The following is a 25,338-nucleotide window of genomic DNA, read 5'->3' on the forward strand; positions in this document are numbered from 1 at the left end:
GACACCCCGACTCCACCACCCTCCGACACCCCGGCTCCACCACCCTCCGACACCCCGACTCCACCACCCTCCGACACCCCGACTCCACCACCCTCCGACACCCCGACTCCACCACCCTCCGACACCCCGACTCCACCACCCTCCGACACCCCGACTCCACCACCCTCCGACACCCCGACTCCACCACCCGTCGACACCCCGACTCCGTCGACACCCCGACTCCGTCGACACCCCGACTCCGTCGACACCCCGACTCCGTCGACACCCCGACTCCGTCGACACCCCGACTCCGTCGACACCCCGACTCCGTCGACACTCCGACTCCGTCGACACTCCGACACTCCGACTCCGTCGACACTCCGACTCCGTCGACACTCCGACACTCCGACTCCACCACCCTCCGACACTCCGACTCCACCACCCTCCGACTCCGTCGCCACTCCGACTCCACCACCCTCCGACACTCCGACTCCACCACCCTCCGACACTCCGACTCCACCACCCTCCGACACTCCGACTCCACCACCCTCCGACACTCCGACCCCGCCCCCCCCCGCCACTCCGACTCCACCACCCTCCGACACTCCGACTCCACCACCCTCCGACACTCCGACTCCACCACCCTCCGACACTCCGACTCCACCACCCTCCGACACTCCGACTCCACCACCCTCCGACACTCCGACTCCACCACCCTCCGACACTCCGACTCCACCACCCTCCGACACTCCGACTCCACCACCCTCCGACACTCCGACTCCACCACCCTCCGACACTCCGACTCCACCACCCTCCGACACTCCGACTCCACCACCCTCCGACACTCCGACTCCACCACCCTCCGACACTCCGACTCCACCACCCTCCGACACCCCGACTCCACCACCCTCCGACACCCCGACTCCACCACCCTCCGACACCCCGACTCCACCACCCTCCGACACCCCGACTCCACCACCCTCCGACACCCCGACTCCACCACCCTCCGACACCCCGACTCCACCACCCTCCGACACCCCGACTCCACCACCCTCCGACACCCCGACTCCACCACCCTCCGACACCCCGACTCCACCACCCTCCGACACTCCGACTCCACCACCCTCCGACACTCCGACTCCACCACCCTCCGACACTCCGACTCCACCACCCTCCGACACTCCGACTCCACCACCCTCCGACACTCCGACTCCACCACCCTCCGACACTCCGACTCTACCACCTTCCGACACTGTCAACACTCCGACTCTTCCACCCTCCGACACTGTCAACACTCCGACTCTTCCACCCTCCAACCCTGCCCAGACTGCCCACACTACAACACTTCCACCACAACACTTCCACCACAACACTTCCACCACAACACTTCCACCACAACACTTCCACCACAACACTTCCACCACAACACTTCCACCACAACCTCTTCATTGCAGTCGCTCCTTGTTTTGGTTATAACCCCCATGACCACCACAGGAAATGATCTGTGTTGTTGTTGCCTTTGACCTGCCCCGTTTCACTCGACGCTGCAAGTTTGCAGAAAACAAGAAGAACGGTCCCCGGTGGAGCACGTAACCTTCACCCCCCCCCTCCTCACCCCAGGTTCAACGGTCTCGGTTTTGGATCCCACTGATGGGCCGGATCTCCAAAATCGAATCCACTTGTTTGTGTCACTGAACCAACTGGTCCACCATGTTTCATCCGAATCCGTCTGAAACTTTTTGAGATATCATGATCTTTATCTGTTTAGTCCTATCTCTCAAAATGGTGAAGAATCGCTTAAAAAAAAAAAAAAAAACAATAAATAATTCTCGTGTCCAGATCGTGATTCAGATCTTCACGAAATTCGAATCGGTTCGTCCTTGTCACACACCCAACCTGTCCACTAAGTTTCATCCCAATCCATCCGCTGCTTTTAACGATATTTGTTTTTGACCCTCTCTCTCAATGGTGAAGAATCTTTTTTTAAAAACATGATTTATAATCGGATCTTCACCAAAATCAAATCGATTCTTCCTTGTCACAAACCCGACCTTTGCACCTGGTTTTGAGATCCTGCTTGGACGGACAGACAGACATGGGTGGAAACATAACCTGCACACACATTCGGTGGGGGAGGTAATGAACCAAACGAGTAATTTGTATGGACTGGCAGGACGGCGTCCAGGTGTGTGCACTCATCTTTGAGCTAGCTCTCTTGACCTCGCTGTAAGCTGTCATCCTGGTGTTACACACACACAGGATGATGAACTAGTTAGTGTGCGCTGTCTATTACAAATTTGAACGAGAAACTGCAATCGGATTGCCGACCCTGTCCACTTCCACAACGTGTACGTACATACAGGTTGGTTGAAAAGATGACGTGTAATACTGGCTTCCACCGGGTGGTGTTTGCAGCCGACGTGAACACGTTGTGCGCCGACAAAAACAAACTCGTGGACCCAAATGCAATGTCCCCCATTCGATGCCCCCTCCTCTGGAGAGGGCAATTGCCAATTCCTGCTCGAATCATCTGTCAGGCCTTGCATGCCGGCTTGTGAAACACTCGGGCTAAAACAGTGGTTCCCAACCTGTGGTACGCGAGGGCCTTCCAGGTGATTTGCGAGCACTTTTGGGCTCAACCTATAAAAAAAAAATTTAAATAATGAAAAATGATTTAAAAAAAAAAAACTGCTGTCAACTACTTGTCTACGTTTGCCACACACAATAATACTGCGAAGACTGAGCTGCTGCTGAGCCAGGAGCTATCCGATACAACGAAAGGAAAGGATGTTTTCAACCTTTTGGATAATTTCTTCAAACATAATGAATTGGATTGTGGAAAGTTGGTCGGATGCACGACAGATGGGGCTCCGTCTCTGCTCGGTGGAAAGTCAGGGTTTCAAGCCCATGTGAAAGCTGTGTCACCAAACGCCACCGGTGTCCATTGTTTCATACACAGATTCGCCCTTTGCACTAAAGCCTGTATCTCACTGGGCTGCGACAGCTCGCGACTAGTTGGAGACACCAAATTGCGATAAAACCGATACTTTTCACTTGGAATCGCACTGAATTTATACTAAAACACATTTGCGTATGTCTCACGAATATCGCACGAATGTCCCACGAACTCCCGGTGAAATTTGGGATGAACTTCGCCTGGAGTTCGCATACATGTCGCACGACATTCAGGTGACAAAACTGATAATTTTTGGCACATGCAACTGTCGCACGACGGTCATGTGACCGTCGTGCGACCATCGCGCAATTGTCGTGCAACAGTCGCACGACAATGGAGAAATCGGGACCATATATGTATGTATGTATGTATGTATGTATATATATATGTATATATATATATATATATATATATATATATATATATATATATATATATATATATATATATATATATGTATATATATATATATATATAAGTATGTAAATATATATGTATATATATATATATATATATATATATATATATATATATATATATATATATATATATATATGAGGCCTCTCCCTTCCAGCAATCATATCAGTTGGGAAACGAGTAAGAGAGTACCTGACTGAGTACTAACAATGGTGTGGGAGCTGTGCCCTGGCAGAACAGGATGGTGGGATTACAGGAGAATGCTGACCAAGCCTGATTGTTCAAAATGTTCTGTTACTTGTCAACGTTGCACCCACAAACATTGTGTGTGACCCAATTGTCCATCTGCCTTGATAGGGGCTTGTGGGTGTGACCATATTTTGTGTGTGACCTAATTTATGTAAAAATATGTGTGACGTGATTTATGAATGATGGGAAGGTGAAAGGAATGATGGGAAAGAAAGTTTGCATTGAAGGCCATTACTCAGAACAGGAACGAGAGGACAAAAGATTCTGGTTTTACAATACGGACTATGAGTTTTTTTATTTTTTATTTATTATTATTTTTTTTTTAGTCATATCTGGATTGAACTATTGTGAATCTATCTACATTACATTGCATGTCACATTTGTCGCACCTTCTGACTCTCGGAAACTAAATTGAGAAGGGTTTGAGACCATGACGACTGTGACTATTTTGAGATAAAAATTTGTCGCACAAATTTTTTGAACATGTTCAAAATTCCAGCGACGCCAGAGCGACGTCCTGCGACTCGCACGAGGAAATTGAGAACCACCGTGAACGTTTCCAGACATTTTTGAGAATCCCGTTCGCATTTTGTCGCGAGCTGTCGCAGCCCAGTGAGATGCAGGCTTAAGGTACTCCCTCCGAATTTGTTATCATGCTTGATCCGATTAATCAAAATAGTTAATTTCGTCAAAACATCCGCCCTGAATACTCGGCTATTCAAACTGCTCTGTGAAGATCTCGGCTCCTCTACCACAGAGGTTTGCTGGTTCTCCCGGGGGAATACGACGAGGCGTCTCTTTGAACTGAGGGATGAACTCCTCGTATTCTTCACGGAGAAAGAACACGATTTTCAAAAAGATCTGGAGGACGAGGAGTTTATCTCAAGGTTGGCCTACTTGTCGGACATTTTTGGGGTCTTCAACCACTTAAACCTCTCGTTCCAAGGGCCCAACTGCACCGTCTCAGACTTCATCTTGAAGCTGGGAGCGTTTGTCCGGAAGTTGGACCTCTGGATCAAGAACGTGGAGAGCAAACGCTACGGAATGTTCCAACTCCTGACTACCCTTGAGAGCGAGCCCAATGGTGAATTTTCCCAAGAAATCGTCCATCACCTCTCACTGCTCAAGACTGAGTTGATGCATTCCTTCCCAGACAGTGCATGTTGTGCCTACATCACCAATCCGTTTTCCGTTGAACCAGGCGATCTACCTGTCAGGACCGGGGAACAAGAGGGGCTCCTAGATATCCAGGCTGACGAGACAGCAAAGACGAAGCACAAGGAATGCTCTCCTATGAACTTCTGGGTGACCATGGCCTCCTCGTACCCGACACTAGCCCGTCACGCTCTTCCCCAGCTACTGATTTTCCCCTCTACGTGGGAGTACGAGCAGGGTTTCTTAGCCATGATGACCATCAAGTCAAAGAGCCGGAACCATCTTGCTGTGCCCGGGCATGATTTCCGATGTGCTGTGAGCAAAGTTATGCCCCGCATCGACCAGCTGGTGGAGAAGAAACGGATGCAGCCCTCACATTAAATTTTGTTCTTTGTTGAGAGTTTGTTCATTTGTGTGTTATCCTTGTGAATAAATTGATATCTTATCGAATTGAGTTTTTCTGGAACCAGGTGGTACGCGGTGATGGTATGGGACCTCCAAGTGGTACTCGATCAGAAAAAGGTTGGGAACCACTGGGCTAAAACGTTCCTTCCCCCCAACTCCACAAGAAGGTGGGGATAATCCAGGCCATTGATGTACGGTAGTACTTGCAGTCCACGTGAGGTTGATGTTGGCTTTGCGGTTAAGGTGGCTGGCTTAAGATCCTCAGGTCTTGATTTCAAGCCCCTGCCGTTCTGTTGAATCAACACCAGGCGGGTCGACTGAGGTTGGCAAAATGAATACCAGCGAGCTGGTAACGGACGTTGCATCAGTCAGCACGGCTGTGCCCTCAGAAAGTAATGCAGCCAAGCGGCTACAGGCTGCATACGAATCGATAAATAAGAAAAAGACGTCGTGCAGAGCACGATACTTGCAAAATCCACCCCACTTCCAAAGGTTGCCATGGATTCATCAAATTGTCCATTTCATTTAAGATTAAAATTCACAATCTTGATCAAAGCTCAGGTCATTCGGATGAAAATTGATGAATTTTGAACTTTGACATTTTGACCTCAAATAGTTATTTTCCCAATTCAGTGAAGGGCGATGCAATTGCTGTTTAATCCTCAAGTTAATAGGATGTATATTGACAATTTTTCATTTGAAGTGGTGATTTTTAGATGTTTGCCCTTGAGTTGACCTTTGACCTTGTGACCTCAAAAATTGTTGGTACCCAATTCAGTGATACACTTGAATTGCTTTGGAATGTTCAAGTCGATCGGATGAAAAATAACGATTTTAGAAATTTGACCTCAAGATGAATAGACTTCTCAGTTAAGACAAGCTCCACAACTTGGGAAAGTTTCATGACAATCAGTTTTGAATTGTGACCTGTCGGTGACACACAGACAGACAGACAGAATAACAAATCAACTGACCAATATACTTAAAATCTTCTATTTTTCAAGCAACAAAATGAGTTGTACACATTGGTGTGTGTTGAGAAGCATCTTCCCTGCCATCTGGTATTCTTACACAGATTTTTTTTTTGATATTGCATTTGTAGAGTTGTTTAAAAAAAATAAAAAATTGTGCTACACCCCATAATGACAAACCGTGGGTAATTTAAAGGATTCTAACAACTGGACAAAAAAAAAACAACAACTTTCGAAAACAACATTTGAAACTGGGAAATATTTATTTCATACACATGAGGAATAACACACAGGCAGGCTGCAGCCTCTTCCCTCTCTTCAGAAATTGACAAAATCACAAGCTCGTCAAACACTTAGATTATCTCTTGTAATACCAAGCTTGCACACTAAAAACTCGGCTCGCCGTCACACGATCCCTATGAAATTGCTGTGGCACTTAGCGGACATGCCGACAATGTTTGGGAAGTCTTGGCGTTCCATAGTACCACTTGCATTTTGCACAATGCGTATTTTTGTCATTCCCCGTGTACGGTCTGTCGTCTGCTACCAGCTATGTTGTACTGCTATCCCGTGCATGTGCACGGGTATCGCTAGTCTATTACAATAGGTGATGTGCATGCGAGTGTGTTCCAGTCTCCCTCTACTGTATACCTTTTAGACCCCTACAATCCCTCAGACCCTGTAGATCCCATACTACAGACTCTATTGGAACCCTTAGACCCCCTTCTATCTGAGGGCCTTCTGCAGTAGCACTTGAGGTTCACCAGCCGTAATCAAGAGACCTTCCCATCGGTAAACTGCCTCATTACCAACCTAAGATGGTGCAAAATAGAATTACTTAAATGTATCTGTCTATTTATTTTTGTCAGGTTCTGCTCTTCTGAGTCGGTTGCGTTACGAAAAGTACCATGTGGCAAAAAGAGAAAGCGGTGTCCGTTACAACAATTTCACCTCATTATGATCAAATGGGATATTTTTGTGGTGTTATTATTGCCAAACCTCATGAATTTTTCAACATATCAGATTGAAACTTATGCAGGTTATTTGTACGCGCGTTTAGTATGCGTGTATAAAATCTGGTCAAAATTGGTGGAAGGTCTAGGTCAATGCCTTCCAAAACATGTAGAACACCTATTTGGCCACAGTTAGAAAATGTGTCGACCAAATTTGTTTTGCACAACATTCCATCATGTGAAACACTTGATGGGTCAAATTTTTACAAAATCCCCAAATTGCTGTTTCCATGGCAACTATTGTTTGTTTGGATTTCGCAAGTATCGTGCTTTGCATGATTTTTTAATCACTAATGATGGTTCTTCTGGGCGGACCGCCATTGTGGATAAGGTAAGCATGTACCATGTGTCACGGTCCACATCATCACCTTGCGTTGAATTCCCATTTCTGCCAATACACACTCCAAATAATGGCTCATTTGAAGTCAGACATCTATGACCCCCCCAGAGACTGGTTACCTGCTTGTGCCTTTCAATCCTCATATCTCACATTCACCCTCTCTCCCCGAAAGGAGAGACACTAAACCGTCTGGCAACCCCGCCCTGCCCCCATGTACTTTCTTCACAACCTTGTTGCGAACGTTGTCATTCATACTCATGAATCTCACTCCCTATCAGCCATGATCTTTCTTGGGTAAACCACTTTTCAACGTTTGCTTCCAAAGCCAGTCTCGGCATCCTTCCACAAAGCATCCTTTATGCGTCCTCCATTAATGTCCTTCCTTGATGCACCTGAGCACCTATTCACCTACAAAGCTTTGTTGATGGAGTGCTGCTCTCCATTCTGGGTTGGCTCCCCTGCATCACACCTTGCTCAGCTTGATGCCATGGAAGCAAAGTCCTTTTAAGAGTATCGGTATCTCCCACAATGAAGCTGAGTCTATGGGCTGATCGCTTCTCCATTGCAGACACATCGGTGGTCTGTCTTCTACTGCCTCCTTTCTGGTCTTTCACCCTCTACTCTTTCCATGCTTTGTTTTCACCCCTTTCTATCTGTCTGTTTGGTTTGTTAATTACCGGAATCCTTCGGATTTTGGCAATTATGTTGGTCAGTTGTGTGTGTCATTCTGTGTGTCTGTCTGTCTTTGTTTGTTTGTTTACCCTGTAGCAGCCACACCGTTTCAGCGATCATGACCAAACTTGGGTACAGACATCGGCCATGGTCCAACTTGGACACTTGTCGTTTTTGGTGAATCGAGGTCAAAGGTCAAGGTCACCGAAATTCTTATTTTCGCAATAACGTCCGCTAAAATGGTCGTATCGACTTCAAACCAAATCCTTCCAATACTGCATCCAACCATATGTCTCATTGGGGTGTCACACCAACACCCTTCTTCGCAGTCGGGGGTCGAATGTCAAGGGGGGTCGGGTCAAAACTTTCAAATTGCGATAAAAACGCCATTTCAAGTCCGATTGACTTCCAAGTTATGATCATGACCAAATTAAGTGCTATAACTCATTAAACAGTAGCACTATCGACTTGTAAGAACAAAATTGATTTCCAGGTTTTTGTTTTTTCAGAGATCATGGAGATGTGACAAGGTTATTCTGGCAATTCCTCGCTCAACGAGCAATTTCATTTGTTTGTGTGCAGGATATCTCAAAAAGATGTGGACGGGTTTGGTGTGTTCCAAGGCCGAAGAGATTAGATTTTGGTGAAGATCCGGATCTTTAAGTGATGTTGGAATTTTTTTAAGTGATTCGTCACCATTGAGAGGTCGAGCCAAAACTAATTTATAGCACGATACCTCAAAAACTCGTGGGTGGATTCGGATGAAACTTGGTGGACATGTTGGGTGTGTAGCAAGGTCAAATTTTATAATTTTTTTTATTTTGTTGAAAAATCTGGATGTGAATCCAACTATTAGAATTTTTTTTAAGTGATTCTTCACCATTGAGAGACTGGGGGCCAAAAAACAATATATCGCATGATATTTTAAAAATGTATTGGGCCGATGTGTTCTCGTCGATCAGGCATTGTGTGGCTCTCCCGAGTGCCCTTCTAGTTTGTTTGTGTGCTCGTCTCTGAGCTGTCTAGTCATGGATTTGTTCCTCTTTGGGGTGGAAACTCGGGTTCAAATCCCATATAACCATATGTTATATGTCTACCATATGTCCATTGTCTACTGTTGTCCTCTGAATTTGTGCAAAAATACACCGATGTCTACTGATGGCTTTAGCCTCCGGGTCCTTCCATCCATTGGGACCATACTCTGTGCAGAGTGTTGGTGGTGCCAAAGCAGTCTCCTTGGCTATTGGGCATAATCCTGGACGGGTAGCCACTCCGACACAATATACCAGCAAGCTGGTACTCATTTTGCCGACCTCGTAAGGATGACAGGTTGAGTTAACCCCACCTAGTATTACTTCAACAGCTGAGCGGGATTTGAACTCAGGATGCTAGATCCCAAGCCCGCCAGGCATAGCCTCCGGGTGATCTGTACAAACTCTGCCTTGAGCTTTAAGTAAGTTTAGAAACAAATAAAAGCCACTATCCTGGTGCAGTACCTTCAGGTGGTGGTGCATTTTGGAACGATCCATCCCTCGGATGTGAGTTATAAAACTTTTTAATGCTAAGTTGGATTGAGTTATTAGTGAGAATACGATTCGTCCACAAAAGAGAAGCAAATTGACAGATGTAATTAATAGGAGGTTGATATAACAAACATTACAGGCCAAATGGTCTTTGATGTCTGAGTTCACACTTGCAGACATTATTTCGAATTCTTACTTAGGAACTTTGGCCAATAAAAGATGATGTGTTGACCACACTCTTCTAAAATTTATTTTGTCTGAAGTTTAATGTTCTAACAATGGTTCCTGTGATGAAGATTCCATGTTTTTATGCAGGGTTTTCAACTTGCTGCAGCGTATGTCTCTGATGCCCAATATGCCAGAAACATTCCATTTCAAACTGGAGAGAATGCCATCTGGTAAGCCGTGCTCAATATTACAAGCTTCCGATTGTATAAAATCTTTCACAGCACGCCTCCAAGAATACTTGTGACCTTTTGTCTTGATCTTGATCGTAGTATTATAACTTTTGGAGCTTGTGTTGATGAAAATTATTTTATTTGTTAAATGAATGACAGAACTTGAATTGTTATGTAGTCAATTTATTTTGCAGGTGTTATCACTTTTACACAAAATGGGTCACGAAGTTCCCCATGTACCTTTTCCTTGTATTGGATATGGCATTGGCCTTGGTTGAGTCACCAGCTATACCTGGCATGGAGTGGCCATTTTGGGTAAGATCGTTTTAAGAAATGGAATTACCTTCGAGGGGATGGTATGGGATCAGGAGGGGTGAATAAATTTGCAATCATTGGTTTGGGAATGCAGGCCAGCATGCTGGTGGAGTTTTTGTGCCTTGTGGCTTTCGCTGGTCGGCTGGTACATCTCAGCATGTTCACCGAACGTCGAATGTTTTGGAGAGACGGCAAGAATATCTGCGTTGTCGTGGCAATCATTGTATGTTGTACTTTTTTCTCACTTTTTGGATTGAATTGCATACTCGGTTCGATGGATTGTATTTGCTAATCCCTAAAACTTTGAGGCAAATTTTATAACTGCCAGCTGGCTGATTTAAAATGTCATAAATAAACACTCTTCCAACAGGTGACTGCTATTGACATGGTGGTTTACCTCGTCTTGACTGAAGGACATTGGAACATCAGGTGGTCCCGCGTGTTACGACCTGTCTTTGCAATCAACTTCAGCGAGAGTCGCCAGGTTTGATTTGTAATTGAAATAAATTGATATTGTGCATATCATGGTATATTTATTTTCGTTTTTCTGGTTTCTGTAATATGGAACTTTTTATTACTTCCTTTATTGCCCCTTCCTTCTTTCCGAGCAAAATTTGTCTCATGTAATAAGATGTATAGCAGACTTGAAAGTTCAAATGCCACTAATTTTGGCTTTTAAATATCTACTACAGCAACTACTGCCCCAGTTATTCCCACCTCCTGCTGGGGTCAACAACAGTCCCCCCCCCCAAGACTTCCACAAGCTGGCTTCCGAGAATTTGTTTGACTGTCGATGATTTTTGGCAGGAATTTTTCATTTATTCAAGACGCCAGTGTTAACTTGACTACTATTCTCATAAAACAATGTGATTGTAAATGTCCACCAACTAATGCCAGTAAATGGGACACCCAGTTTCTGGCAGAAAAGCAAGGAATGCATTGCAGGCAATCGAGTAATGACGCGTGTGATTTAAGGGTAGAGCATGATGATGAACTTTACAAATTGGTGTTTCTTTTTTATATCCAGAGCTAAGGCTCATGGAATAGCTGGAATACTACGGATCAGGACACAACAGTAGAGAGAGGGAGGGGGGGAACATGAACAGCAGATTTGAACAAACAATGGGTGTGATGAAACGTGAACAGCTGTCTTGTAGACTTGAAGGGAATGTGGCTTTTGGTTCCACAGGTAGGTAAAAAGATGAGCACAAGAGTGGAGGTGAGCAGTGGTGTTGGATTTTAAGAGCTTCACCAGAAGGGGGTTGATGGTACACCATGTGCACCCTGCAGAAACCGGGGGGGAGGGGTGGAAGGGGGGGTGAGGGAGGACAAAGCACGGAAAGATCAGAGTGTGCAAGACTAGAAAGGAGGCAGTATAAGAAAGACCACCAACCTGTCTATGATGGGAAAGTGACAGGCCCATCGACTCTGCTCCATCGTGGGAGATTCTAATGATCTTGAAGGCCTTGGTTTCCACGGCAACAAGCTAAGCAATGTGTGGGCAGGGGCACCAATCCAGAAGGGAGAGCAGTATTCCATCAAGCTGCGGATGAAGACCTTGGCGGTGGATAGGAGCTCAGGTGGGCCGAGGAAGGACTTTGTATGACTGAGGATGCCCAGTTTGCTCCTGGCTTTGTAGGCCATCTGTGAAATGTTGTTTGCTCAAGAAAGATCATGGCTGATAGTGAGAGCTCGGAGTTGATGTGATTGAACTACTTCAAGACGATGGTTAACAAAGTAGATTTGAGGGTTTTCCAGACAGTCCTTTCAGAGAGAGATCGTAAAAGTATGTTATTTGTCAGGATTGACAGACATATTCCAAGTGTTTGATGAGCTACTGATTATTTTTTCAATGTCTGAAGAGTGGGAAGAGGCTGCTGCCTGCCTGTCTGATGGATGTCATGGCAGAGGGTGGAGTCGTCGGCAAATAGATAAAGTGGATTTTCCAGAGAGACAGATCGTTGATGAAAATTAGCAAGAGGATGGTGCCCAGAACACTGCTTTGGAGCACTCCAGCCTTAAGGAGAAGAGATGATGGGACCCTATTGATAACCACTTGTTGGCTACGGGAGTCGGGTAAGCCACGTGTGGAGTTGGCCTTGGATGCCAGATTTTCGAGATCAAGGCGGGATGCTTGACCGTATCAAAAGCTCGCGATGTGTCGAGAGAGATGTCCCTGATCTCGTGTTTGACTTGGATGGCATCACTCGATTGTTTGGAGAGTAGGAGCAGCATTTCCAAGGTATAGTGACTTGGTCTGAATCTGAGTTGGTGAGCTGAGATGACATCATTGGAGAAAAACTCAGTATTTCATACTTTGATTATTCAAAGTAAGCTAATTGGTCCATAGTTGAGGGGATCGGGTTTTGCACCTCTTGTGATGCAGTGATGCTTGCTGATTTCCAAGCAGATGGACGATGACCTTGTCAACAGGGTGTACAAGAGCAACGGAGCAGGTTTCTAGGACCCGTGAGCTGATGCCGCCCAGTTCAGTTGCAGAATTATTCGAGGGCTGATGGAAACTTTACCTTCCCAGGTACAAAAGATGGAGTACAGGAGCATTTGGTGTGACGGGCTCAGGTGGTACAGAGAGCTAAAGGTTTGGGACATGATATTTTGAAGCAAACACATAATTGAGGCATTTGGGCTTCACACAAGCAGAATCTGCTGTGGTTCCATTTGAAGAGGGGGAAGGGATGGAAGGTGGAGCATGCTCTGGAGCCAGACTTATCAAGGTACCACCAAGTTTTTGAGGGAGGAGACGAGTTTGAATGTTCATTCTTGAGGTTGGACAGTTGTTTTCTGAATGAGAGTGGACACGTACCTATTGCGTGTTTTGTGGAATGGGCTGAGGTTGCCTTCGGTTGGGATTGCATTGCAGGAAGAGAAGGCAAGTTGTTTCAGAGCAACTGCCTCGCCACAGGATTCAGTGGAAGAAGGGTGGGATAACCGAAGATGAGATGGGATGAATTTGTACATAAGAAAGATGGCAGGTTTCGTTGGAAGAATTCTTAGGCTGAGTTGATATCGGGGCCGTCGATACGGGAGACGGTCCTGAAGCGAGATGGTTGCTTGCAGTCCTTGGTAATCTGTTTGAGTGAACAGTCAGACTCCAACACTGAAGCAATTCTCTGAGAGTAGCCAGAGAGATGTCAACTCTCACAAACATATTGGATGAACCAATTTGAGCAGAGCAAGAGCAGGAGACATTTGCAGTGAAGTTTGTCAACACAAAGTCCAGAAAGAGGAGTTGCCATTTGAAGAAATCTGGGTCGGAGAGTTCACAGAAATCCTTTGAAGTGCCATTGCTAGTGAGAGAGGTATCAACACCCAGCCATTTTGGATGGTGATCTTTGAAATCATCACATATTATGAGGAATGAAGAATTGGGATGAGTGGTTGAAAGCTAGTCCATGTTGCCTGAGAGAGATGGAGATAGTCATCACTGGAGGATGGTACAACGCACAGACGAGCAAGAGGTGGGATCTGAGGGGAAGTCACAGTCAAAGGTAGTCCTGAAAAAATTCCAGTCAAAATTATTTTAAACAGATGTCAAGTTTATCAGCAGCAGCCTGGATTGAGAGATGTCAGGGTGGAGTGGAGACGTCAGATGTTTGAGATGGGACAGGGTGAGGGGAAGCTTTGAGAGAGAGGGTTGAGAATGCATTTCGGGGGGGGGCATTCATTGGAGAGATGCTGATTCCAAATTCCCAAATTGGACAAATGGAGATAAAGATTAAGGGATGGGAGGTAAGAATTTTTGGTGAAGGCATGGAGAAAGGTGGTGCTGTAGGTGTGGGAGGTGGATTGGTGAACTTGGTGACTCGCTGATGCAGTTTTGCAAAATAATCATTGTGAAGAAGAAGAGTATATCCTGGTGAGGAAACCATTTGCTGTATTCTTGGAGAAATAAGGAAAGTGAAGCATTTTAAAATGCTTTCAAAGGAAGAAGCATTTATATTTAATGAATGTTCGTTCATTTTGGAGAGATTGAAAAAAAGGGAGGAAGAGGAAGAATAAGTGTATGCAGAAGGAAATTCAAGTCGAATGAGGTCATTGTGGAGTCCCGATGGTGGGAGGTGTAATTTCCTTCATTAATCTTGGTGTTGGCTTAATGGTTCGGGTGATATGGGCTTGGGATACTGGGATCCTGCATTCAAATCTCACTCGGCTGTCGAATTAATACCAGGTGGGGTTGACTCTGCTTGTCATCCTTCCGAGGTTGGCAACATGAGTGCCAGCTTGCTGGTATCCTGTGTCGGAGTGGCGACCCGTCCACGAATGTGTCCAATAGCCAAGGAGACTGCTTATGCAGCACCGACGCTCTGCACAGAGTATGGTCCCAATGGATGGATGGATTGTGGAGTGCAAAGATGTTTTATTTTTTTTTCCAAGCATAGAGGAGAACTCTGATCACACTGAGGAGGTAGAAAGTACAATACTTTTGAAGAAAGAAGGATACAATTTTCACAGCGGATATCCAAGGAGGACATACCAAGGACTCTGTTGTCTTTCTTGGCTACTGAGGCACATTCAGAGTCAGTTTTGAGACGCTTCTGAATTGATACTCCCAGATCTTTCTCTTCAGTCGGCTTGAGCCGATACTGGAGAGGAAATAGATCGGAGTATTAATTCACGAGTTTCACATTTGCAACTTATGGTTTTTAATGTGTTTAAGTGTATGGAAATGCATCACTCGCCCTTTAAGATTGTGACGTTCTTCATTACTATGCTGAAATTTTTATAACCTCCGCCTCATTGTTCTTCATAACCAACTCTTGCAATACTTGGATCAATTTGAAAAGGCCAGCTGTATATTTTTATTTCCCCCTCCCCCCCCCTTCCCTTCAATTTCTCATTTTACCATCTCTAAATTCATGCTAAATTTATGACCCCTTATTCATGTAATTTCGTTGTGGAGGGTTCTCTCGGGACGATGCACTGATGTTTAATTACATTTATGGGTTGTGATGCACGATGCTCTTAGAGCATCAGTGCTGCCGAAGCAGTTTCCTGGGAATGGTTATACTGGGTGGTTTGCCATTGCCTTCCCAGTGGTCGTTGGGACAAGAATTTGAAGATTGCTTGCCTACTCTTCATGAAAGACACTGGGATCTTTAACGTCCACCAAATAATGCTGGCATTTGGGACGCCCAGTTTGACGTCCATCTGAGGGATGGCACATGCATTGATGAATCGGAGGACTGACAGTTTTTTCTAGCGTGGTCAGGATTCGAACCTAGGCTGGACAGCTGAAGAGGATGTGTGTCAGGATGCAACTGGAGCATCTGGAAAAATGATAATTATGATTACGTTACTTTATTTTTCTTGTAAAATCAAATGTTTTGCCATCATGGCAGCTCCATTAAACTAATTTCTCCTCCCCCCCCCTCACCCACCTCCCACAGTTGCGTCGAGCATTTTGCAACATCCGGAGAACATTGCTTGGAATCATTAGTGTCTTTATCCTCTTCCTCTTCAGCATCGCTACCTTCTCGTTACTGGCACTCAAACTCTTTGGAAATCAGTTAGTTTTCATGAATTCCACACTTGCTATGTTTGTGAAAAGTTGATGGTTTCATTAAGCTGGTAAATGTTGGTTTGAAGAAATTCCTTTCAATGTATATATATATATATATATATATATATATATATATATATATATATATATATTTATATATATCTATATATTTATATATATATATATATATCTATATATATTATATATATTATATATATTATATATATTATATATATATATATATATATATATATATATTATATACTTTATATATTTTATTTATATTTTTTATATCTATATATTTATATTTTTTACATCTGTTTATATATTTGTATGTAGTGCATGATGAAATCAGTCAGGTTGCTGAAAGGGTGTGTAGCATGGACATTCTAATGTGTGGAAGTCTTTTTAAAGTTGTGGAGGAACTCTGGGAAGGGTTTGAAACAGTAAAGCGCTTACCTTAGGTAGGCCTTCTTGGATTGCTTTATGCAGCTTCTTTGGCTGGATGAGTGTGAGAGGTGTCAATTATTTATATAATCCTAGCCACCTGCGTTTGGTTGATTAGGTGAGATCTGATTGGCTATTCCTCCATTCACAGGTGAGTGATGTGAGTGGATCTTTTTTTTATATGTATATGTATATGTATATGTATATATATATATATATATATATATATATATATATATATATATATATATATATATGTATATATATGTATATATATATATATATATATATTCGCAGACCTGTCAAAGTGTGGGGGTGGGGGGGGGGGGTTGGGAAGAGAGAGGGGGATGGTGGAGAAAGCAAAACCTCACCAAATGTTGCTATTCACTGCAGGAGGGAGGGGTGCGTGAGAGAGGGATACACACACACACACACACACACACACACACACACACACACACACACACACACACACACACACACACACACACACACACACACACACACACACACAGCTGCATTTTATGAGGGGTTGAGCGAGGAACGGACAGTGAGAGAAAAAAATCACGGCTTCAGGGTGGAGGTGCGGTTAGCAAAGAGAATATGTGACGCTTAATGACCAAATGCACACAAAAAAAAAGTCAGAACAGCTGTACACACAACGACACAACAGGGTTTGTAAAGTAATCTGCTGACACATTTGCCAGATCCTGGAATCTGAAGAATGCCAAAGTTGTCCCAGTGATGATGAAGAACCTCATGGGAATGATGACTAAGAACCTCAGAGAAATTGATAAACCATCCCTCGGAATATCACGACAAATTACAGTTGGAAGTGGTCCTGATCTCAGTAACAATCCTAAAGAGAGCCCTCAGTGCAAAACTTTAATAACAGAAAACTTCACAGCTTGATCCGTGAATCATGACTCTTTACCGAAATGAAGGTGGATACTTTGAACCCGCGTTCGGAGGATTCTATTCCACATTCTGAAACCCACATATGTACACGTACGTACACACACAGCCTTTTATTGGTATAGGTTTACCTTAAACGATTCCACAAGCGACACACTGCCTCCAAAATTAATTGCCGAAATCCTTTGGATTTTGGCAATTATGTTAGTCGGTTGTGTGTGTCATTCTGTGTGTCTGTCTGTGTGTTTGTTTACCCTGTAGCAGCCACACCGTTTCAGCGATCATGACCAAACTGGGTACAGAGTCTGCCATGGTCCAACTTACCATTGTCGTTTTTGGTGAATCTTGGTCAAAGGTCAAGGTCACCGAAAAACCAAAATTCTTATTTTCGCAATGACGTCCGTTAAAATGGTCGTATCGACATCAAACCAATGTGCATCTTCCAATACTGCATCCAACCATATGTCTCATTGGGGTCACACCAACACCCTTCTTAGTGGTCGGGGGTCGAATGTCAGGGGGTCGGGTCAAAACTTTCAATTGCGATTAAAACGCCATTTCAAGTCCGATTGACTTCCAAGTTATGATCCATAACCAAACTAAGTGCTATAACTCATTAAACAGTAGCAGTATCGACTTATAAGAACCAAATTGATTTCCAGGTTTTTGTTTTTTCAGAGATCATGGCGATATGACAGTTATTCCGGCAATTCCTTGCTCAACGAGCAATTTCATTTATTTATTTATTTACCGTAAACTATTCCAGGACCGACACTTTTTACACTTATTTGGTCCGGACGATATCCGATCCTAAAAAGCGAAACAATATTTTGGCCGTTCCAGCTGTCACGGGGAGTGGAGCTCTGCACTTAACATGGGGAAATCCCTTCCACCCCCATACACCGAGAATGAACCCCCACAAATCAAAAAAATGTCTGGCACAAAGCCAGGGAAAGGGCAATTGTTGCAAGGGGGCTGTGTCATGTCCTGGTCTGTATGTATACCGGTTGTGTTCAGGTGGAGGGGAATGAACGGGGATTAGGGAAACTGAATACAGTACAGGAACAGATGGCAATAAATTACAGTGCAGGGTAGATGTCTACAGATGAACAAGGACTTGGTGGGGCTTTAAACAAAAATAGGAATTTGGCATGTGCTTCAAAAGCCATGGCATTGGTGAAGCTTCCAGAACACTGATGTTCGCACATGTCAAGAAGTCGTGGCAGGAAAACGATGCACACCCATGTGATGACAGCAGTCACGGCACACGTCCTCACGTGCTGATGTTATCCCACCGGGTTGAGATGGGGTGCTAGCTACCCAACCCAACGCTTTTAATTACATAATAATCCCTATAAGGAAGGCACCATTCTGGAAATAACTATTCTAAGAGGGTACTTGCTGTGTGCATTTCAATTTCGGCACACGGTTTATAAAACTGCAATATATATATATATATATATATATATATATATATATATATATTTATATATATATATATATATCTATATATATATATATATATATATATATATATATATATATATATATATATATATATATATATATATACTACCGGTCAAAAGTTTTAGAACTCCCCCCCCCCCTTTTTCCAGTTTTTACTGAAATTTAAGTAGTTTAATAAACAATTGCAGATAAAAAAATAAATTATGGAATCGTTTTGCTGAAAAAAATTCAATCTAAATTTTTGACTCGTCAAAGTGGCCACCTTTTGCAGATATAACAGCCGAACGTATTCGTGACATTCTTTCCACAATGGAAATCAAATATTGTTCTGAAAGTTCTTCCCAACACTATTGCAGAAGTTCCCACAAATGTGTTGCACTTGTCGGTTGCTTTGCTTTCACCCTTCTGTCCAGTTCATCCCAAACCAGCTCGATGGGGTTAAAGTCTGGAGACTGCTGGCCATTCCATGATTTGAAGCCTACCGTCTTGTTCTTTTCTTCTAAGGTAGTTCTGACATAGCCTGGAGGTATGTTTTGGGTTGTTATCTTGCTGTAGGATGAACCCCCTGACCAACGATGCATAGACCAGAGGGTATTGCATGGCGCTGCAAAATGCTGTGGTAGCCCTTTTCTTCTGTCGGTTGCAACACTCACTACCGAGTTCCAAACTGCCTCTGGAAGAAACATTAGCACAAACACTGTTCATTAAGAGCTTGGGTTTCCATGGCCGAGCAGCCGCACACAGGCTTAAGATCACCATGCGCAGTGCCAAGCATCAGGTGGAGTGGTGTAAAGCTCACCGCCATTGGACTCGAGCAGTGGAAACTCATTTTCTGGGGTGATGAATCGCGCTTCACCATCTGGCAGTCTGACAGCTGAATCTGAGAACGCTACCTGCCTGAATGCATAGTGCCAACTGTAAAGTTTGGTGGAGGAGGAATAATGGTCTGGGGCTGTTTTTCATGGTTTAGGCTTGGCCCCTTTGTGCCAGTGAAGGGAAATATTAACGCTACAGCAATGACATTCTAGACGATTCTGTGCTTCCAACTTTGTAGCAACAATTTGGGAAAGCTCTTTCCTGTTTTAGCATGACAATGCCCCTGTGCACAAAGTGGGGGCCATACAGAAATGGTTTGTTGAGATTCTTGTGGAAGAACTTGACTGTTCTGCACAGAGCACTGGCTTCAACCCCATCGACCACCTTTGGGATGAATTGTAATGCCGATTTGTGAGCCAGACCTAATTGCCCAACCTCACTAATGCTCTTGTGGCTGAATGGAAGCAAATCCCCGCAACAATGCTCCAACATCTAGTGGAAAGCTTTCCCAGAAGAGTGGAGGCTTTTATTGCAGCAAAGGGAGGACCAACTCCATATTCATGCCCATGATTTTGGAATGAGGTGCGTGTGTGTGCGTGTGCATGTAAAAATAGTGGTGTATTCTGGAAACGCCATCAAGAGGTTTAAGTAAAAGGCATCCCAATGCATCTTTCTATAACATGGTTCCTCATTAGTTCCTCAATCAGCCATTATCAGGAAAAGGAGAAAATAAAAATAAAAACAGCCTTTAATGTGCACAACCTGTATGGGCAATGTCATTCTGGTTTAATTGCGTGGTTTTAAATGTATGCATTTTTTTTTTTTGTTTTTGCCTGCTTTATCATCAGTTGTTTGTGTATTTTCAGACATTTAACCACCTACCACGGGAGTCCATATTTTGACAACTACCTCAATGCTTTATTCGACTTGTATGTTCTCGTGACGACAGCAAACAGTCCTGATGTAATGTGAGTGGAAAGTGATATGACGTTTTGAGCATTTCAGAATCTTTTATTTTTTAATTAAAACTTGTGTATTTGTGACGTAAATGGAATTGTCATTTTCTCCGAAAGACTCATGGTGGAATTTGTACCACAAGTCTTGTGCAGGACAAAGGCATTATTAGACAATGTACATGTGAATTTAAGGAAAATTCATAGATAATGGACAAATGCATGTGATAGTATTTGGGATTTCAATCTGCATTCTTCCTGCACTATGAGTGGTTGCTTCAGGCGGGAATCCTAAACAGGCCTACCCAAATTTGAAGGTTGTTTTGGTGTTTCCATTCATGTGGCTACACCCCTTGTTTCCCGAGTTAATTGTCCAGTAAAAGCCAAGTTTTTATTTATTTGCCCTCTTATTTATTTATTTTTTAATATCAATTTGAAGAGCAGTTATATCTAATTATAATCCACACTGATTACTTTTTAAATGGGTCAGGATCCTAAGTATTTATTTATTTCAATATTTCCCTGTAGTTTAGTAATGAGAATGAAGACTTTTTTTTTTCTTTTTTTTTAATTTTAATTTTGTTTTATTTTTTAAAATTCCGATTGCTGCAAGAACATGGAAGACGACTTTTACCATGAAGTGCAATCTGGTTGTAACCTAGTTTGACCCAGAGTTTTGCAAAGAGGGGTTAGGGGGAGGTTCATATACAAATGTTTCTAACACTGGACAATTTGCAAATACCACCAACCTTTTGGCAAACCTCATTTTCCCCACCAATAGAACCAACTTCCACATTCACATTCTCTTCAATCTTATTCTCTCACCCCCCACCCCCTCCCTCAGGTCTTCAAGACTGCTGTTCACCACCATCCCATGTCCCCCAACCCAAACCATGATCTTTTCTACCCTGTTAACCCTCCTTAAGGCCACCTCTTTCCAAGTTTCTAGTTTTTATTTCCTAACAGTTTGTTTCAATCCATCTTATCCACCCCTTGTGTCCTCCCATAGCTCTCATTCTTCCCCACATCCCTTATTTCTACAAGTCTCCCTCTATTTTGTCCCTCCACCCTGCTGTTGGTGTACTTCCCTACCCTTTGTATTGCATTCCTTTTGTTCCGTTACATCCTGATCCATTCTATGTTCTCGCTCTTCCATGAGCTTCGACTTTGTGTACAAAAACGACAACCTCAGGTTTGGCCAACCGGTTCATGAAAGACTTTGGCCAAAAACTCTCTACAGCCAGTCCAAGAAAGTGGGAATAATTGGAGCCGTTAAAGTAGTAATAGTATGCTCCCTGAAGGCCTGCATCTTGCGAATCATTTCCTGTGCAGCATGTGGCTGTGAGTTTACATCACTGTTGGGAGCGCAGCTGTGTTGCCGATGCAGGAATTTCGAATTTGGCGAGGGTGCGAACGATAACTCGCCCATTCTTCACAAAAAGACATCACAATCTTTACTTTTAGCAGATGGGACACTGAGCCTAAAATCCACACACAAAGGATGGAGTGATGTGTGATGCACCAACCCAACAGTTTTTAGCCTCTTCTGGAATCTAGTCCAAACTATACAGCTTAAAGGTAAATACATCATCTTGTCAGACCCTTTGGAGAAAATATCAGAGGCAAAACTCGTACACTGCTTGCAAATTAAATGTGGCTGAACAGATGAAGTAAAATTGAAAGTGTGAATTGATGACATTGGAAGTGGATAACATAAAGGAGATAGTATAGGCTCATCAGGGTCTTTTTCTGTCTTCATGCATTCTTTGTATCTGTAATTGTGATCTATGAGAGTGCCGGCAAAGTGCTGTCCATGGTTATCGCAGAGCTCTCTCTAGTTTAAAGGAAGATTACATTTGACTCTTTGAATAATAAAAAAAAAGTGATTGTGTTGCATTTCCCCCTTCCCTTAATCTGCCACCCCACCCCAACTCTCTGAACCACAGGATGCCAGCTTATAACAAAAGTAGCTGGTATTCTCTGTTCTTCATTGTGTACATCGTGGTGAATACGTACCTCTTCATGTCTATCTTTCTAGCCGTTGTCTACAATGGCTACCGGAAACATCTCAAGGTGGGAGATTTTCTATTTGTATAACCATTCACATACTATTGGCTCTGATTTTACTTTCTCCTCTTTATTTATTTACTTTTGCTAACTTTGGACCTCTATCTCTGAAACCGCACCAAGGAGAACAATTGAAACTTGGCATATGGCAAGTACTCCTCATGGGGTATCAGGTATATATGTCGATGTATATTGGAATACACTGTGTCTTGGATGGAATTTTTGAGTTTACCACTGTCTATATTAAACTTGTGGATGTTAAATATCTCAAATTATTTTGTACGAAAAAGAGTCGACTTCTTTGTTTGGCCTTAGCTGTTTGATTATCATTATCTGTCTTGGCTGAAATTACTGGGTGGTTGTTATTGCATCGTCATGATGGATCAAATATATAGGCCTGATGGATCATATGTATTTAATGATAAATTCCTCTGTAGCCTACTTCGGTTCGCTGTGATTCGCATGGCTTTCCAATCACTTGCACATAATGGACATCTCATTCTGATGGGAGTTTGGACTGTGAGCAAGTTTGTTGATTTGAGATGCTCTCAGCACCGATTCATAAGAATGGTAATATTACTTTTGAGACTTCATAGTATGTATGCAGTGTTTACTAACATTCTGAAGTCAATACTATTTGAATTGTTACCCTCACCAGAGGAGAGGTTATTTCATTTGGGTCCATTTGTCTGTCTGTCTTTGTTTGTCTGTCTGCACAGAACATAAGTTTTTTTTCTCTGCAACAGCTTGTCAGATTGAGACAAACTTGTCACCATTTAGTCCAGCGGAAATGTGAAAAAGCATGTTGTGGCGTCATTATTAAAATTTTTTTTTGGTTAATTCATCATCTCTGAGCTATCCTGAATCAGAATCAGCCGGGTTCCAGACTCGCATATTTGAGGAATTTTTTTTCGAGGCAAAAAACAAAATGGCCACCACCGACTTTCGATAAATTCTGTTTTGGGCTATATCTTCACTTCTAATGCACTTACAAACAATTTTGGTGTCTACTACCATGTTTTCATGGTCAAGGAATCCAATAATGATAAAATTGAAGGTTTATATACAAGACCTGTCTCATATTTTCAAGATGGCCACCATTTTAATATGAAAAATGGCTATTTTGCAGTTCCACTGATCACTTCAAGTAAGAATTTGGATTTGAACCCTCAAATATTAATACTACGAACAATAATAGTCAATGATGGCTAACGTAACTTACTTGCAATGATCAATGAATTTATGATTATATTGGAATACGATTTTTACACAAATGTATCCAGATACATGTGGAGAGTTGACTATGACTGGGTTATGTCTTTAAGTATGAACATGTATATGATTTTGAAATTACCTTTTATTTTTCGGCAAACAAATATTAATTAACTTTGTTAAGGATGCAATGTTCTACACTTTGTTCAATCTTCCGCATCGTCGTCGTGATTAGCAGCTACTGCCCTTGTCTGTTCGTTACAACTGCAAAACATCAAACATGACATCTGTGCTGCCGCACAACCGCACATCCCGGTGGAACATGGCCGGCTGGTGGAGCATCCACACTTGATCAGCTGCAGAATGGTGACTGGTGCAGCAGACACATCAAGTGGAAGTGTGGTTGGACACAACGTCGCACCGTCCTCACCTTCTTGCTATCCATACTTGATGCGATCCAAGTTCGGAGGGTCTGACTGAGTGGCCGATTTCCATATAATTACTTGATGAGCGCGATGTACATGTTGAACAAAGGCATCATGCGATGGGGGCAACAACTTCAATTTCGGAGCAGGGGTAATCTTGGAGTTGGCCATCTTAGACTTCCACAACTAATACCGGTGTGTGGACTTATCACCTTCGACTTTGGAACCATAACAGGCAGCAATGAAGGTAGTTGCCTCAGATATCATCTTTTCCTCGTCTGCTTCCAGCTGACCAAGTAAGGTGGGATGATGTCCGCCCATTAGTACCTTCAGCGCTGTGGCCTTTCCAATGCCAAACAAATATGACACAGTATCGCATCCGGTCAGAGCATGTACAGCAGGCAGATATTTGGCGATGCTTTTGTGTTTCAGTGCTGTTTGGCGAATGTCTACGTTCGCCCTCCCAGCACATGGACTCTCCGTGCTGACATCCACAGTCATCTTTTCCTCGAGGTAGAAATGAATCAACAGGACAAAGGCATCTGTATCGTCGCAGACCACTTTAATGTGTGAGTCACCACTGACACCTGACACTTCTAACTAAGTGATGGATGATGATGACATCTGCTTCTTCATGGTGTGTTTTCATATCCAGTCTCTGGAGAGTGGAATTGTTCCATACTTGTACTGGTGTAGGATCTTTTCCGGTGATCACCAGTTTGGTCTGGTTGTCCACAATGTGGGTCATCAGATACTGACAGATCAAATTGATCAGTTGTACTTTGTTGTCAGCCTCATTTTGGAGCACTCTTTGCGCTGGAAGTGTTGTGTGTAAGTTGAGTTGATGTTTTCGATTTGAATCGTGACCTACGCGACTGGATCTCATCATTTGTTTCGTGCTGATTTTGATGTACCTGATTTGACAGGTACAAGTCACAACACTCCAGGTGGTATTTGATGGTTCCCATGAAGCTGATCACATAATCCTCAACTGTACCATTTGTGGGCCAATGTACAGTCCATAACATGGCGCATCCATCGATGATGGCAGCATCTGGAACACCTTGGATTCGACTTGATTGCTCAACTTGGGAGTTTCGCCTTCAGGATTGCTTTCGACTG

General features: G+C 43.5%; 1 protein-coding gene across 4 annotated transcripts in view; it reads left to right on the forward strand.

Moving 5' to 3' along the window:
- LOC147023072 (two pore channel protein 2-like) overlaps positions 1 to 25,338 on the forward strand; it is a 59,059-nt gene that overhangs the window by 5,656 nt on the left and 28,065 nt on the right. For all 4 annotated transcript variants that reach the window (XR_015060008.1, XR_015060007.1, XR_015060009.1 and 1 more), the window contains exons 2-8: positions 9,996 to 10,078; positions 10,273 to 10,393; positions 10,488 to 10,616; positions 10,764 to 10,877; positions 15,802 to 15,920; positions 20,426 to 20,527; positions 22,459 to 22,585. Coding sequence is in view for 1 of the 4 variants with exons in the window: in XM_085888094.1 (XP_085744220.1) it covers positions 9,996 to 10,078; positions 10,273 to 10,393; positions 10,488 to 10,616; positions 10,764 to 10,877; positions 15,802 to 15,920; positions 20,426 to 20,527; positions 22,459 to 22,585 (795 nt within the window). In the remaining 3 variants the exon portion in view is untranslated. The remainder of the gene's footprint in view (positions 1 to 9,995; positions 10,079 to 10,272; positions 10,394 to 10,487; positions 10,617 to 10,763; positions 10,878 to 15,801; positions 15,921 to 20,425; positions 20,528 to 22,458; positions 22,586 to 25,338) is intronic.

Source organism: Eptatretus burgeri, chromosome 7 (genome assembly GCF_056783735.1).
Source record: "Eptatretus burgeri isolate ZD-2024b chromosome 7, Ebu_testis_v1, whole genome shotgun sequence".
Lineage (NCBI taxonomy): Eukaryota > Metazoa > Chordata > Myxini > Myxiniformes > Myxinidae > Eptatretus > Eptatretus burgeri.